This window comes from Drosophila virilis, chromosome 5 (genome assembly GCF_030788295.1).
Source record: "Drosophila virilis strain 15010-1051.87 chromosome 5, Dvir_AGI_RSII-ME, whole genome shotgun sequence".
Taxonomy (NCBI): domain Eukaryota; kingdom Metazoa; phylum Arthropoda; class Insecta; order Diptera; family Drosophilidae; genus Drosophila; species Drosophila virilis.
Genome location: NC_091547.1, coordinates 21562369 through 21579021, shown reverse-complemented (window position 1 = coordinate 21579021; position 16653 = coordinate 21562369). Strand labels below are relative to the sequence as shown.

The 16653-nt window shown below is 37.8% G+C and overlaps 2 protein-coding genes and 2 non-coding genes across 6 annotated transcripts in view; 1 reads left to right on the top strand and 3 right to left on the bottom strand.

The window, feature by feature from the left end:
* Positions 1-323: 323 nt before the first annotated feature.
* LOC6626250 (uncharacterized) lies at positions 324-982 on the top strand. The gene is made up of 2 exons (XM_002049156.3): positions 324-503; positions 556-982. The coding sequence occupies exons 1-2, from the start codon at positions 339-341 to the stop codon at positions 898-900; spliced, it is 510 nt and encodes a 169-aa protein (XP_002049192.1). The 5' UTR covers positions 324-338; the 3' UTR covers positions 901-982.
* Positions 983-1445: 463 nt separating this feature from the next.
* LOC6626841 (5S ribosomal RNA) lies at positions 1446-1564 on the bottom strand. Its single transcript, XR_048966.1, has one exon. It is a non-coding gene; the product is annotated as a 5S ribosomal RNA (ribosomal RNA).
* Positions 1565-2192: 628 nt separating this feature from the next.
* On the bottom strand, positions 2193-2311 carry LOC6626842 (5S ribosomal RNA). The gene has a single exon (XR_048967.1). It is a non-coding gene; the product is annotated as a 5S ribosomal RNA (ribosomal RNA).
* A 980-nt stretch (positions 2312-3291) lies between these two features.
* Positions 3292-16653, bottom strand: part of Ptr (patched domain-containing protein) — a 28007-nt gene continuing 14645 nt past the window's right edge. Inside the window, exons 1-8 of one of the 3 annotated variants that reach the window (XM_070209785.1) lie at positions 15121-15850; positions 8579-8793; positions 8334-8515; positions 8097-8276; positions 7870-8033; positions 7471-7809; positions 6412-6725; positions 3292-6352 (exon numbers count right to left, since the gene is read on the bottom strand). In XM_070209785.1, the coding sequence (XP_070065886.1) occupies positions 4454-6352; positions 6412-6725; positions 7471-7809; positions 7870-8033; positions 8097-8276; positions 8334-8515; positions 8579-8793; positions 15121-15457 (3630 nt within the window). In that variant the 5' untranslated portion in view covers positions 15458-15850 and the 3' untranslated portion in view covers positions 3292-4453. Of the gene's footprint in view, positions 6353-6411; positions 6726-7470; positions 7810-7869; positions 8034-8096; positions 8277-8333; positions 8516-8578; positions 8794-15120; positions 15884-16653 lie in introns of those variants that run through there. The other 2 variants (XM_002049158.4, XM_070209786.1) reach the window with 2 other exon arrangements.

Sequence of the window (16653 nt, the reverse complement as noted above, 5' to 3'; positions counted from 1 at the left end):
ACATAGATATATTGTTAAAATTTGTTAAATATGTTGTAATTAATTAATGTAATTAATTTAACCTCATACGTATTAAATATATTATAGAAAGGCTATATAAATTTCTACACCTCGTTGAAAATAAAAGAAACTGTAACTGATTTGTGCCCTTAACCAGTTTCGAGTCACTGAAATTTAGCATGTTCGATTATTTGAAATATCTTTAAGAGACCCTTAGGTAAAATAATCAAATAATTAGATGTTAAGCTTATCAAATGACAATGATGGATGCATTCGGCAATTAGTTTTCACATCGGCATATTGTATAAAAGGGAACACAGCTTTGGACTCTTTACAAAATGAAGTCTTTAGTTCTCGGTCTTTTCTGGCTGCTCTGCACTGCAAGCACGGCATGGGCTGAAGATGACTTTGAGCAATTGCTCGAGGATGAGGAGCCACCAGAGCCCATCCTTAACATTTTTTCCTATAATAACAGCGTATATGGAATGAGCACATACGCTAAGGTAAAAGCTATAAGCAATCGGCAGCAACAACTGAATTATTGTTTCATTTTAGCTTGACTGGTTTGAGGCTCAGCTCGTTTGTGCTGCAAATGGCTTTAAGCTAGCCAGCATTCCATCGGAAACAGTTCAGGACCGAATTATCAATTTTATACACGCCGCCGATGATTCCCTTATATCTTACCTTGCCACCGAACGTCTATGGATCTCGGGCACAAACCTGGGCGATATCAATCAATATGTATGGCAAAGCACTGGAGCACGACTAGGATATCGAAATTTCGAAGGTCAGGTAAGGGGTGGCTATCGTTGCGTCACCTTAAATGGAGTCACAGGCGACTGGACAGCTGAGGACTGCAGAGAACGGCGTCACTTTCTGTGCGAAATTGCTTGCGAATGAGGTGCTATTTATAAAAGCACTTTTATCATAAGTGTGTTGGAATATTTTCATATATATTAAAAGTTCAAATTGCAATCAGAAATCGTTTTTTGAGTTTATTTTCGCTTTAAAGTTGTTTTTTAAAAAGTCGTTGCGGCGAATAAAGTTCGTCTTTACAAACCATTATGCATACTTTATGCATTTATCTGGAATATGAAGGAATTCCAACATAGAAATCATGCAAAGGCTCTAGTCTACGAGAAATACGATATACATAAAGACCTAAGCATGGCCCTTTGTCAGAAATTAAATAAGTGGATGTGCTGTGAGCTTTATTAATAGGCTACACAAACACAAAAATAACATGGTTCTCAATCTCTTATACAATAGTACGGACACTCGACGCTAAAAAGATTCCACATCATATACACTGTATATTTTTTTATATCGTACTGTATTTTTTATAAAAATTTGTTTAGTGTTCTTAGATAGATTAAAAGTAAAGTTTAACAAAAAAAGTCAGAGTATTTGTATTTCATTTATAAAAAAAAATGGTTGTTAACCGATGCCAACAACACGCGGTGTTCCCAAGCGGTCCCCCATCTAAGTACTAACCGCGCCCGACGCTGCTTAATTTCGGTGATCGGACGAGAACCGATGTATTCAGCGTGGTATGGTCGTTGGCGAGAGACGAGTGACTAAAGCGGGAATATGTATCTGGAATTTGGGAATGAGCAACTGGGAATTTTTATATTCGTCTTTAGTATAAATGCTCGATTTAATTGAGTGTAAAGGTAACACAACTTCCCGACTAATGCATAGCAAAGCAACATTTTGTAGCTCTTATACGAGGCATAATATTGAATGCAACGATATAATCCAAGGAATATAATTTTAATATTATTATCGTTTGCACAAATTTATTGTGTTAAAATTGTGACATTGATTTTTCTCGCATTACAATTGTATGTTTACTAACAAATGGAATATTGTGCGTATTCCCATTAAAATGTGAATGACTCAAAAATGTATAACTATTACTTGAATTATTTAAGTAAGTTTTAAGAGTTCGAGGCTTGTTAGGAACCAATTGAGCACTAATCGTTGAATAAAACTAGCATTTCATATACTTATAACTAATAATATCCATAAGCTATGTCTATGTAAAAATAAATTAAAGGCCGAAGCAGAACATTTTAATCAAACATATTTAAAAGCTGAGAGATATTTATATATTTTCAGTATATACTTAAAATTAAAGAAAAAGTGAAATTCTTGCAGCTATTGATTTATAAAAAAAAGGTTGTTAACGATGCCAACAACACGCGGTGTTCCCAAGCGGTCCCCCATCTAAGTACTAACCGCGCCCGACGCTGCTTAATTTCGGTGATCGGACGAGAACCGATGTATTCAGCGTGGTATGGTCGTTGGCGAGAGACGATTGACTAAAGCATGAATATGTATCTACAATTCGAGAATAAGTAAATGTGAATTTCAATGACCCACAAAAGCACACCCCAAGTGCAGCTATTCAAAGAGTGGTTTGCTTTTCAACCAACCCTTAAATTTGGTGGGGTGGAAATAGATTCTTTTAGTTAGTGTCGCATATTTTTATTTTTGTGTTTCCATACATTTTACAAAAAATAAACAACTACGTTGCAGTCGATTTGATTTATAATATAAGGAGCTGCTTTTTGATTTATATGTACAAGGGCTCCAGGGATTTTGTTGAGTTGCATTGTCTTTCGCAGATGAAATAGTATTCACTGCGGCAATCCACACTGTACCAGGACGTGTCCAGCCCCAAAACCATGCAGCCCTCTTTGCCAATTAAATCCGACTGTGGCTCATCACTGGCCCATCTCTTGTAGCCCAAGGGTATACCAAGGCCCAGCCAAGTCCACGATTTCAGATCCGCCAAATTACTGGCGCCCAGCCAGAATCCTTCATAGCCTAGCAAATGACCTGAACAGTAGTTGGATTGATGGGAATGAAATGGTTATATATTATTTAGAAAGTTATTTTTTTACCATTAAGAGCTATGCTGCGAATCACCTGCACATGCTGCTCATAGCTGGTGACTGTGGCTAGAATCATGTCGGATCGGTGGCATATTTGATGTGCCTGAAACCAATTGACCTGGCAAAACACATGAGTTTCAATATACTTGACTCGTATGGATGTTTTTGAACTGTGCTCACCTTGCCAAAACTCGCAACGACATATTTCTCGGTGGTTTTTTGACAGCTCCACAGCTGCAGAAAGCAAATGAGCACCAGAAGCCGAAACATTTTGCTAAGAACTCGAGCTAATTTCACAGTCTCCAGCTATTTATATGGACGCGACAAAGGTGGCATCAAAAGTCGCTTAGAAAGCAATTAGTGGCCAAAAGATAAATAATATATTATATGCTTGGTTTCTAGGAAAATATAAAATGTTTATTCAATAGCAAAAATCGTTAACACTTTACAAACGTGTGTCCCTTCAAGAAAAATATTACTTAAGAAATGCTAAAGACCTTACATGTGTCGAGTTTTTGGTCTAGTCTCGATTTAGTATGGGAGTGTGCAGCACTTACAATAAGTAGTTAAATATATTTATTCAGTTTATTTATAGCTATTAGTATTTGTTACCAGCTCTATACATAAATTTCATCAAATCTGGTCTCACACTTGGCTCTAGTTAAATTAGATTAAATACAATTCTGATAATGGAACCCTAAATTTGACTGAAATGTGTTGCAATAAAAACTAAATGTAAAATATATATATATAATGTGGGAACTTAAGCTATGTGACTTGCGTTGCTTTTTATGAAATGCTTGTATAGATAGTATATACATAGTTTATAAGACTTGTCGAAATCGTTTTAATATAAATAGAATGCAAAATGCTTTACTATCAGTAGAACAAGAGAGAGCAACCCAAATGAATATAAATATACCAAACTTGCATAAATGAACAAATATATAATGCTCTATATCATAGGAGGATGAACGAGCGAATATATGAATATTTTCCTACAACTTGTATTTTTCATTTGATGTTAATTTCAATATTATATTAATATCTGAACAATTTCTTGGTAGGGCAAGCCAAACATGGGGGCATTTAAATTGTTAACTGCGTTTATGCTATGCGTAGTACACAAAATCTGTTCAAACAAATAAATTTAAACACTGCAGACACGAAAATTGACTATAAATTCGAGCTCTTATTCTGGCGCAGCCAACTTAATGGACCCCACAAACATATTTAGTGTTGCCAGATCCCGGCATTTATTAAATAGGTTGCAAGTGCATGAAGAATTTCAAGAAATTCTGATACAGTGCTCAAAGAATTTCCTGAAATTCTAGATAACACATTACATGAACGCAGTAATTGTTCTGAAAACTCGTTGAAAATAAAAAGCGAATGAGCTTCATATAAATATATGCAATTATTTATGGATCGCCAGGCAAATTGTTTAAACTATGCTTAATTACGTTTGTTTTTTTTTTTCTTTTAATTTTTTTGTTTGTTTAAAGTTAGGAAGCTAAATCTCAAGTGACTTCCCGCTGCATTTACCAAAAATTTTAGTAATCTCCATATTGATAGGTGGGCGGCTGGTGCATCGCCTTGCTGCTCGGCTGGTAGAGATTGTGATGCGAGGACGAGCGATGGGCAAAGCTGGCGGCAATGGCGGCAGTCTCTGTATAGGAGTGCGATTGCGAGTGTCGCTGGCTAGGCGAATGGGCGCGTCGCGCACGACGCTCCTCAATGTTCGCCGGCCAGCGCTGATGATACCGCGTCGAGTCCTCCGAGGAGCGACGGCGATGGTAGCGCTTCGCAGAGCTGCTGGCCAGCGGTGGCGCACTCAGCTCCGGCTGATGTCGATAGCTGCTGCTGTCGTCGCCGCTGCCGGCGCTAAGCGCCTGCTGCTGCAGCTGATACTGACGCCGCATGCGCTCGTCCAGCGATGAGGTGGGCGTGGGCGTGTGCAGATCGATGACATCGCCGTGGGAGTTGCGACGAGCGCGCTGCATATCCCGGTCATCATAGTTCTCGTAGGGGTTGCGCTTTTGCTTGTTACGCTGATGCTGCTGCTCGTGCGCGTCGAGACGCTGACGCCACTCGGCGGCGGACACCTGCTGGCCATAGAGATCGGGCTGCGGCTGGAACTGTGCGATGCCGCCGCCATTGCCATATATGTTCTGATAGCTGGAATGACGCCAGCCCTTCTCGTAACGTGCGCCTCGCGTCTGTACGGGATCTTCCTCGGGTACGGCAACGGCAGTGGAAGCCAGCTGCTGGCGTCGCTGCGAGCGACTGGAGCTGCTCTCCGAGGAGTCCTCGCCTGAGGTACCTAAGCCCTGATCCTTCTCATCGCCGCCATAGGCCTTGTAGGGCGCACCCAGGGAACCCTTGGAGCCATAGGCATAGGGTCCATTTATACCCATGCTGGGATACTGCATGTAATAGGACTGCGCAAATGGTTTCTCCATCACATGTCCCAGCTTCATATCATCCAGACTGTCGTCCACCTCCTCATCGGAGCCATCGTCACGACCCGTCCAGGTCAGCCAAGAGCCGGGTCCGAATAGTGACAGCAGCACCGGCAATAGGAACAATCCGTGCATAGCGCCAAAGAAAATGACCAGAAAGACCATTTTGAAGAACACCAAAAATATATAACTCTGTGCCAGCAATAGTGCTATAATGCCCAAAATCGTTGAGCTGGAACCCTGCACAATGGGCAGTCCAAGCGAGTGGAGAGCCTCACGAACTCGCGCCTTGGGACTGCGTTTCTTGGATGACATGTAGGTGTAACAAATGTGAGCGGTAAAGTCCACCGAGAAGCCAATGCACATGATTAGATTGATCATAGATATCGAGTCCAGATTGACATCCCACAAAGCCATATAGCCCGCAACGCCCAGCTCAATCGATATAACCGAAAAGGCCACCCACAATGAGCAGAGGATGTTGGGTATAAATATAAACGAGATGATCATCATGATGATTGCGCCAATGACCATGGCCTGTAGTGAAACGGGTCGGACCAGTTCGAATTGATCGAAGAACACAAAGTAGGGATGGAAGATGGATGCGTTTAGCGGCGAGTCCTTACATATTTGTCGCAAATCGCGCACCATTTCCTTCTCATGATTGGTATCCGTAATATTGACAGCCTGTATAAGGAATCTCGAGGCGATAATCTGTGTCTCGTCCTCATTTAGGCGCACATCCAGTGAGAAGGGATTGCCGGGGAATAGCCAGTGCTCCTTGACTGCCTCAATAAACGATTCCTCATCGTCAATGGTCTCATTCAGATAATCGTTATTGCGATCCAAGAAGGAAAGAAATGAGCGCAGCCAAGATTCGGTGTACAAAGAAGAGGTTACATATGAGGTGTGCTCCAAAGTACTTGTGAGATTCTCCATTTGCTCCTGCACAAGGGGATCAGAGTAGTTCAAGGGACCCGCAATAATAACCTGTAAGCCATTAATAAGTAAAACATTTGATAAGCCCAAATCTTAACACGAAAACTCACCTGCATTCTGTAGGGGAATTCGCGATAATAATCGTCCTCGCGATCGAAAAACTCCACCGAATACGAATCCTCGCGAGACAATTTGCGTCGTTCCAAGCCCTCCTTTATCTGGGTAACGCCGTAGCAAGCGCCAGCCAGATAACTGGCAAAGGCCAATATGATAATTATCTTGCACCATTTGTTGTTGATTACCGCTGCCAGCTTGTCTTTGAAGAAGGCCATCAACATGTGATCCTTGTTATCGATGGGATTATCCGGATCGTTGTGATCAATGCCGCCAGCCATAATCGCCTTGTAGAGGAAGTTTCGTTTCTCTATAAAAATTGAAAAAGCAGCCTAAGTCCAGTTGCCATTGACACCAATTCCACGGATTGCTATCGGCGTTCTTCTTGGCTAAGACTAGTCTAGTTTGTGTCTCATGATCAAGTTCATGTTACAGCTGCTAGTCGGGCGTCTAAACGAATTTAATTCTAGATAATAGGCTTGGCTCTGAGCCGGTTGTGCGGGCCAAGTAACTGGCAACAAGTGGACCTTGTCATAGCCAACTGGCCAACTAATGTCCAACTAACTTTTGTCATCATTATGCGCACACTTAAGTGCTTAATTGCATGCTGGCGAAAGATCAAGAACGAAGCTGCTTCACCAATTCTGTGCATGATATAGTAACAAAATATAGTCTCCTGAACCAAATCATGAAAAAATCCGAGAAACCGACCTAAAAGATGTGCGTCTGATTGAATCCAAATCAGCTAATCTTAAACAGCTTAAGTCGTTGTAGTACTTTTATCTCTTACATTTGTAAGAGCTTGTCAGCAATGCTTTCCTTTTACCCTTACTTAGTAATATTTCCTGCTAGGAAGTAGGGAGGAGTCCGAACATCAGAAACTGTTCCATAGGGGTAAGTGCACTTGAATTTCCTTCTCCGCAAGGGGAGCAAGATGGTTTCACTCACACGAATATCAAAAACATAAGAGAACCAGGTCTCTAAATATAATCCCAAACCTCTAAACAGTTCAAATCTATCACAATCCAATTGCTCCTTAAAATTGCTTCACTTACCTTTAATGGCCACCGACATGGGCTTCACTTTGCATCCAAATATTGCATGCAGATTCTTCCGTTCCCTATAGCCCGAAATAGCCATGCAGGCGGCAAAGAAGGTGATGTGCCACATAAAAGTGAAGCAGACAGCAAACACGGAGTAGGTGCAAAAGATCTTAACCGAACGGAAGGGACTGATGATGCCGATCAGAAACGAAATGAAGTCTGTAACCGATGTAATCGTTATGGAAACAGCTGCCTCGGACATCATGTGACCCATGCGCTCATGCACGGGCATCTTGGCGGGAGTGCGTCGCCAGCCAGCCAACATCACAAAGGTGTCATCAATGCCAATGCCTAAAACGAAAACCAAAATTGAATAAAAAACATCGAACTCGTGTAGTTCTCAGCACCTACCAATCATCAAAAAGGGAGCCGCCAGATTAATGCCTATGAACTCGATGCCGCAGTACATGGCCAAGCCGAAGGCCGCCAGGGTGGCCATTATAGCCGAGATGTTGCCCATCAGGCCTAGCCAGGGCTTTGAGCGCACCGCATCGCCCATCATGCAGGTTATAATGCTAAAGGAATGCATGTAAGAGTTTAGTATTATAAGCTCTAGACATGGCTCAGCAGTTGGTTACCTGAACAAACCCATAAGCAGAAAGGTGGAGCTAAAATAGGGCACTACCGTCTTAGTATTCTTCTCCAGCTCATGGTCCAGTGTACGAGAGGCGAAGTAGGATACCGATATGTGTTTGAACATGCCCGAATTTTCAGCTTTGCCCACGACCCTCAAGAAGGTTTCCTCCCATTCAGCGCCCCTAAGCGAGAGAGTTTAGATGTTAGAGTTTTTTTCTTGAAAGAGGGAATCCGCTTACTTGGCATCTTGGCGCTTTGTATCGGCAGTGACAAAGTAAACTAATTGTATAGCTGGAACACTTATTATATAATTATCCTCTGTTAGTTTAGTGCCACCGAAGAATACGGGAAACGCGTGCGCATCCCATGTCACAGGATTAAACATAATTGGAAATGTCAGATTTAGCTGACCCGATTCGATCTGCAGAGATTTAAGCACAAGTTAGTTTGATTTCGATTATAAGTAGTATAAATTTCTACTCACATCATCCATTAAGGCATCCAAGTTTAAGATATCATTCTCAAAGCACTCATTCTCCCAGCGTGCACAGTTATCCTTGTAGCTGAATGTATCGCCATCGTATGTGGTTGTCGCGTTCTGTATGAGATTATCCAATTGCCGCAGCTCCATAAAGATTTCGCGACGCAGCATATTCTCGTCGCCATCTTTGGGTATAACAATAACACGTCCAAAGCGACCTGCAATTGAGAGAAGATATTAGATTAATAACGGTTAACTTAGTTTATTCATGGGCTTAGCGTGAAGGCAGTCTGAAGTTTCTAAGGCACTGTGATTCGAATTAAATATATATTGGATATTAACTGCTGGCAGATACCAGGTAAGTTAAATGTGTAAGCAACTTTCTATGTTTTTTTTATGGTGTAAAAATATATTTGATGGAATTCTAACGGAATTCAAGAAAGTTAACCTCAAACTGGAAAATTGGCCATCCCTTTAATACCCAGTTATACGAAGCCTGGCGAACGGTCCGTCTTTTCAATCCCGTTTAGTAGCTTTCAAGACTGAGATTTTGACATTTGGTGGGAAATCACATGAATAAATCAAACATCTCCCACGATTCATAAATTCTATCATAGATTTAATCAAAGTTTGACCCGCTTTTGTGTCAATGTGCTCGGGCTAGGCCTCCTTCAGTGCCAGCGCCTTCATTGTATGGCGACGTGACAATAATTCGAATCAGTTTCATTTAAGTTTTTATTACTTATTTCGCGTGTGTATTCATATAATTCACTTCCACACTGTTCGAGTATTGTTGAAATCGTTTTGTGTTTAATGCGCCATAACAAATGCAGCAGCGTTCACTTGCGTCAGTGTTTGCCGCAGGTCCACTATATATGTAAATATATATATAATTAAGTTTTGCACGTTAGGTTACTATAAAAAAATATATTTCAATTTATTATTTTCACTTAACGGCTACTTTTGTTGAGTACATTCAGATTTGCTTCCCGAATATGAACTGATTTATCTAACTGTTGCGGTCGCTTAGCAAACTTCGCTTTGAGAGAGTTTGAGTCAAAATTGAGTGAAGTTTGAGCTGCGTCAGCAATTATGCGTGGGATAGTACTCTGATGGGAACATTGACAGTGGCGTGATATTTAGGGTGAATTGTTTATGTCTACCAAAGGGGGACAGTTTGATCTTGACCAATGTCGATGTTATCACCAGGCTCTTTGTTTACAATATTAGAAATGTTTATAATTGTGCTTATGCTTATGTGCTAAGTTATGTTAAAGGGTGGGTGCGACTATGGATATGTCACTCCCCCAACCATTAGAAAAGTGCCTGTCCTCAGGTGTTTAAGTTTGGATATAGTGTAACATTTTCTTCTTTTAGAATTGGTATATCTCCTATTATTGTAGGTGTTTCTTCTACTTTGGGTTTTTTATATTTTATAATTAATTTCTTAGGTATGCTTTTGAACTTATATGTCAAATACAGTGTTAAACTTATTAATATGATTACAAATATGGTTATTGTAATTATCTGGAATACATTGTTAAATTTTGTATGTGCATTTATAATTTGTTTCGTTTGTACAAACGAAAGTGGTTCTAATTTTATAACATCATTGCTTACGTAAATGCTTTGAGTATAATCTAACATATTGTTTGAAATTGAAATTTCATTAATTTGCAATGAACAATTAAAGATTTTTATTATATTGTTTCCTTCTATTGTTATTTCGTTATTTATACAATTATGGTTTAATATAGTTTTTGGTAAATTCCAAGTTAAAATTATATTTGGTTCTATGTAGTTGATTTGAAAATTTTGCAAAATTTTAGTATAACTACATTCTGATGTTATTTGGTTTAAAATTCCTGTTAAACATTCATTATTAATTAATTTTTTTGTTTCTCTGCTATAAACTTTTTTATCTTGGGTAAAATATTTTTCATGAGCTATTTCTGTCAAAATATTATTATTTTCATCCGGGTATGGAATTATTTCGAATACCGGGCTTTTTATTATTTCTCGAGGAATATGGGATATTATCAGTATTTCGTTTGTATCTGATTTAAACCAAGTGGAAGTTTTTGTATTCAACAATTTCTCAGAATTAACATGCAACAAATAGTCATGTTTTAGTAATTTTGGGTTAAAAATTCCTAATCTTGTGAGCTGCATTCCCATCTCAATGTCTTCTATATATTCTGTAAAGTGTTGTAAGTTAAATATAAGGATATCTAATTTCTTTCCTTTTTGTTTCTCTTGATCTAGTTCGTTCATGATTTCTATTCCTTTGTTTATAGCTTCTATTATGTAATTTAATTCGTTAACCTGAACGCTGTTTTCTGCTAAGTTGCTTATTTTTTGTTCAATTTCTGCTTTGTCTTCTTGATTTAATGTTCCAAATAAGTATTTATATGCTGTTCCTACTATGTTAACTAAACCTCTTTTGCTACGTTTGGCTATTTTTAAGCCGTTTATTTCTCTGTTTAATTTCTCTACTAGGTATTCGATTTGTATAAGGTTATTGAATTCTTTACTTTGTTCAATTAAATTGTTAAAAGTTTCTTCGGTTTTTGTTATATTAACCGTTAAACAGTGGAATTCGTAATCTGTCGGAATGTCTATGGTTCCTGTTTTAAATATGAGATATCCGTTATGGGCTTTGATAGGATTAATTTCAATACTCTGTGCATTTATATGGTTTACAGTTATTGATAGTAATATTATAATAATTAATTTAAGCTGGTGCTTGTATGTTTTGATCGCTGTCTGTTGTTGACCTGTAATTGTTATATTTGCTTTGATTAGTCTTCTTTTTCTTTTTGAATTTGGTTTTGTAATGTGTTATTTTCCTGCCTCTGTTAGTTTCCTCAAAATGTTTGTCGTCGATTTGTCTTAGTTCTCCTGTTTTCTTGAACGGGGTTGTCGTCTTTGATTTAACTAACGGTGAGTGTTTGTATCTAGTGTCAATTTCATAATTTGTTCGTTTTTTGTTGAGGTTATTTATTAGTTTTTCTTTATTAGCTTGAGTGTCATACTCTGGTGTACCTGCATATATGAATATGTCCGCTGGTGTTCTGTTAGTCGTTTTGTGCTTTGTTTTATGATTGTACGTGTAGAGTATAGTTTCAAATTTTGTAAGTTTATTTTCGACGTCTGAGTCGCTGTTAATGATTCTTAGTTTTTCGTTAACTGTCTTATGAAATCGTTCTACGTCGGATATACCATTTTTACTAGTGGTTATATTAATATTTACTGCTTCTGATTTTAGCCATAATTGTAAAGCTGTACACATAAAAGCTGAGTCTTTGTCTGCCTTTATTTCGATGGGTTTACCCATTTGGTTGAACACTTGTAATATAGCTCGTTTGGTTTCTAGCCAGTCTCTACTTTTTATTTCTATTAATGATGCAAATTTTGAATAGATATCAATGCAAGATAAAAATTGTTTATCTCCTACTATGTAAAAATCCATTACATATTTTTCTCGGATATTAGCGATTTCCGGAGTTATTTCGAAAGTTAATTTTGTATCTCTGTGTTCTGTTTTTGCGATGTTGCAAATCTCACATTCATTTATTAGATTTTGAATTAAATTTTGATAATCTGGGAAATAGTGGGTTTCTTTGAACCAATTGATAGTTTTTTCAATTCCTGGGTGTAATAATTCTTTGTGCTTTTTTAATATTAATTCTTTGAATTCTGCGTATGTTTGAAGGTCTATTAATTTTGTACTAGTTTTCATTGCCTTTGTTGAATTATTCGGACTTATTATTTCTAAGTAGGCTTCTTGAAAAATTGGAAAATCTGCTTCGTTGTGGAAGTATAGCACACTTTTCTTTGTGCATAAGTATTCTTTTATTAATTCTTTGGCATGCGTATTAGTCATGTCTTTGTACGTAATTTTTATGTTGGTTTTGTGAAAGTAATTCGTAACTTTTGTTTCGTTCTCGGTTCCTTTTTCAAATTCTATTTGTCGATTATAATAATTAAGTGGTCTTTCTGTGATTTGTAAATGGTTACTGTTGTCTTCTTGAGCACTATGTATTGTTGCTCTTGTGCTAATTGTATCTTCGCCTAAGAAGTTTTCGTTTAATTGAATTCTGGACAGAGCATCTGCCACATAATTTTCTTTTCCTGGGACGTATTTAATTTGGAAATCAAACTCATTTAGCTTGATCTTCCACCTTTGTAATTTCATGTTAGGTTCTTTCATATTATTTAACCAGACGAGTGGTCTGTGATCACTAAGGATTTGAAATTGTCGACCAAAGAGATAGGACCTAAAGTATTTAGTGGCCCAAACGATTGCTAATAATTCTTTTTCAATCGTTGAATAATTTAACTCATGCTCGTTGAGAGTTCTACTTGCATAGCATATAGGCTTATGCTCTTGCGAAAGGACGGCCCCTATTGCCATATTACTCGCGTCTGTAGTTAATGAAAATGGTTTTTCGAAGTTAGGGTATATTAAAATTGGGTCGGATGTTATGAGTACTTTTAGCTTTTCAAACGCTAGTTCGTAGTCTCTGTCTTTTATATTGATTTTTGCTCCTTTTTTTAATTTAAGTGTTAATGGTTTTACTATATTAGCGAAATTTGGTATAAATTTCCTATAGAAACCACATAATCCTAGAAATGATTTAATTTCTTTTGGGGTTTTTGGAATTGGGAATTTGACAATTGCTTGTATCTTGTTGGGATTTGGTTTTATACCCTCAGTTGTGATTATGTGACCGAGAAATTCAGTTTCTTTTCTCATAAACTCGCATTTATCCAACTGTAGTTTTAAGTTAGCTTCTCTAAGCTTCTTAAATACCTTTTGTAGCGACAAAATGTGTTCCTCCAATGAAGTGGAAAAAATAATAATGTCGTCTAAGTAGACCAGACAATCCTTAAAAATTAAATCTTCTAAGAGATTGTTCATACAACGTTGGAACGTTGCAGGTGCATTCTTAAGACCGAATGGCATGCGAGTGTACTCGTAATGGCCATGTTTAGTCGAAAATGCGGTCTTGGGTATTGAACCAGGATCCATTTGGATTTGGTGGAAGCCTTTGGCTAGATCAATGGTTGTGAAATATTGACATTTTCCAAGTTTGTCTAATATTTCATCCATGATCGGGATAGGGTATTTATCATTAATAGTTAGTTCATTGAGATTGCGGTAATCTATGACTAACCGGAACTTTTGCTTTCCAGATGCATCGTTTTTCTTTGGAACGATTATTACTGGTGAGCAGTAAGGGGATTTGGATTTACGTATGATATTTTGTTTTATCATATCGCTTATTTGTTTATTTACTTCCTCATCGTATATTTGAGGATATTTGTATGGACGCTTGTAAATTGGGTCCTCATGTTTTGTTAGAATTTTGTGTTTAATTGTACTAGTGAAAGTCAAATTGTCACCTTCATGGTACTGGATATCACGAAATTCATGTAAAACTTTTTTTATTTTTTCTTTTTCTTCTGAGTTTAGGTGCTCTAGCCTAAACTCATTGTTTTCTATTAATTCATTATTAATAGCGAAGTTAAATGGTCTGTCCTCTGTTGAGGGTGGATCAAGGCACTCTTGTGCGGTCATGTCCTCTTCGACCTCTTCGTCGTTATATCTAAAACAAAAGTTAAATTCTCCTAAGGTTACGGATCCTTGTGCATAGTCTATTTTTGCTTGACATGCCTCAAGGTATTCTCTCCCAATCAGAACATCATAATGCTCTGAGAAGTCGTGAATATAGAATTTTTGTTTGCTCGGACAAATTTTGCTTGCTCCTAATCGTATACTTTGTTTTAATTCAATAACACCATTTATGGTGTGAACCTTTAATGTTTCGTTGTAAACTGGAAAATTTAAGCGGTTAGTTTTCATTAGATTAATGGTTGAACCTGTGTCGATGACACATTTTAGAACTTCGTCATTCATAATCAATTTTATGAATGGATTTCTTCTGTTTGTTCCGAGGCTTGCTGATGAAAATTTTCGGATGTATCCATTTTCATCTGCCCACTGTTACTATCTCTTTGACGTTTAGTCGGAGGGTTTGGTGCATTCAAGCGTGAATGGGACTGATTTTGGTAGTTTAAGGGATTTTGGTATCTACCTTGACTTAATTTCTGTTGGAACTCGTGGTGAGCTTTCTGATTGTCTTCGGACTTATTATGCTGTTTATTTTGTGCGTGATAACTCTGATTCGTGTTGGAATAGCCACTTGAAATGGTGGTTGGGTTAGCATTTTGCTGATAATTTCCCATGTTCCTACGATTGTTATTTGGATTTCCCTGAACATTATTATTTTTAGGTTTTTCAGTAACGCTATTTTCATATAATCCCTCTCTTTGAGCTACTTGCTTTAGTTTTTGTGTCGACGTAATGTCGTGTCTGGCTAACATCATGAAAAGCCTATCTGGTAATTTTTTTGTAATAACATCTTTGATTGTGTTATTCATAGCATTTGTATAAAGGGTTGTATTGCTAGGTATATTTTCTAGTGCTAACTTATTTAAAATAACAAAAGATTTATTCTCGAGCTCCTCGATGAACTTACGGACGTTTCCTTGGTAATTCGTGTTGTATAAGCGTCGAAGGAGTTCTTCAAATGGTGTCTGCACTTTGTATTCTTCAATCAATGCGTTTCTCAGCTCCTGCCAAGTGTTGGCTGCTGTCCTTTGTGATATTCTCTGAGCATCTCCTGTGACTTGCAATTCGATGGCTCCGTATAAGATGCTATGTTGTCTAACATCTCGGGTTGGATACAGGTGTAGGATGTAATCTATCCTTTTAATGAAGGCGTTTAGTTGATCCGTTGATCCGTCAAAGCTTGGCACCTGTCTAAGTTGTGAAAGGGCCTGGTTGAGGTGTTGTTCTGATAATTCCATTGTCATCTTGGTGTAATACACTTTTTTTGAATAGTTTTGAGTTTGTAGGTTTGAACTTTATTGTTCTTTGATTTTGCACTTTTATTTTAAGTTAAAGTTTGTGATGGATTATTGTGTAAATGTTTTTTTTTTTTTTTGTGTGTGTGTCTTAAAAAGACTCAGTAATAACGTATTGCAGGGATCAAACGATATGCAAAGCCAGTCGTTATTAACTGTAGTAGCTTTATTGCCCAAAGGGTCAATATTATTAAGCTACTAATGACCCGAAGGTTCTTGTGCGGATACGTATTCGAGAAAATTTTTATTACACTCCGACAACACTTTCGGTCGCGATTGTGCGTTAGATCTGGGAATTAATTATCCTTTAGCGATCTTTAATTTTTCCCGACGTATCCTACCGGCTGCGCCAATTAAGTTTTGCACGTTAGGTTACTATAAAAAAATATATTTCAATTTATTATTTTCACTTAACGGCTACTTTTGTTGAGTACATTCAGATTTGCTTCCCGAATATGAACTGATTTATCTAACTGTTGCGGTCGCTTAGCAAACTTCGCTTTGAGAGAGTTTGAGTCAAAATTGAGTGAAGTTTGAGCTGCGTCAGCAATTATGCGTGGGATAGTACTCTGATGGGAACATTGACAGTGGCGTGATATTTAGGGTGAATTGTTTATGTCTACCAAAGGGGGACAGTTTGATCTTGACCAATGTCGATGTTATCACCAGGCTCTTTGTTTACAATATTAGAAATGTTTATAATTGTGCTTATGCTTATGTGCTAAGTTATGTTAAAGGGTGGGTGCGACTATGGATATGTCACTATATATATATAGATGTACCTGAATAATATATGCAGCTCTAGCTATATATCTAATGCTATACAGCTACTATTAAGAAAGGTGTTTGCCTGGCATCTAAACGGAACGTGCCAGTCCACACGTTCCGATCGCCTTTTTGTCAATGAACTTCTACGAAATTTAAGAAAATTTTCACATAACCAAACTTTGCACGTTGCGTTAATTGTAGTACTAAATTGCAAGATAGAGATATTTATCTGTTTATCAATATATATATGTCCGTATGGCTACTATAAAGAAATAGGCTTGCCTGACCTCTGGGCGGAACGTACCAATCATTCCGATCGCCTTTTTTATCAATGAACTTGTAAAAATTGTATCAATATTTCATAACCACACCTTGCA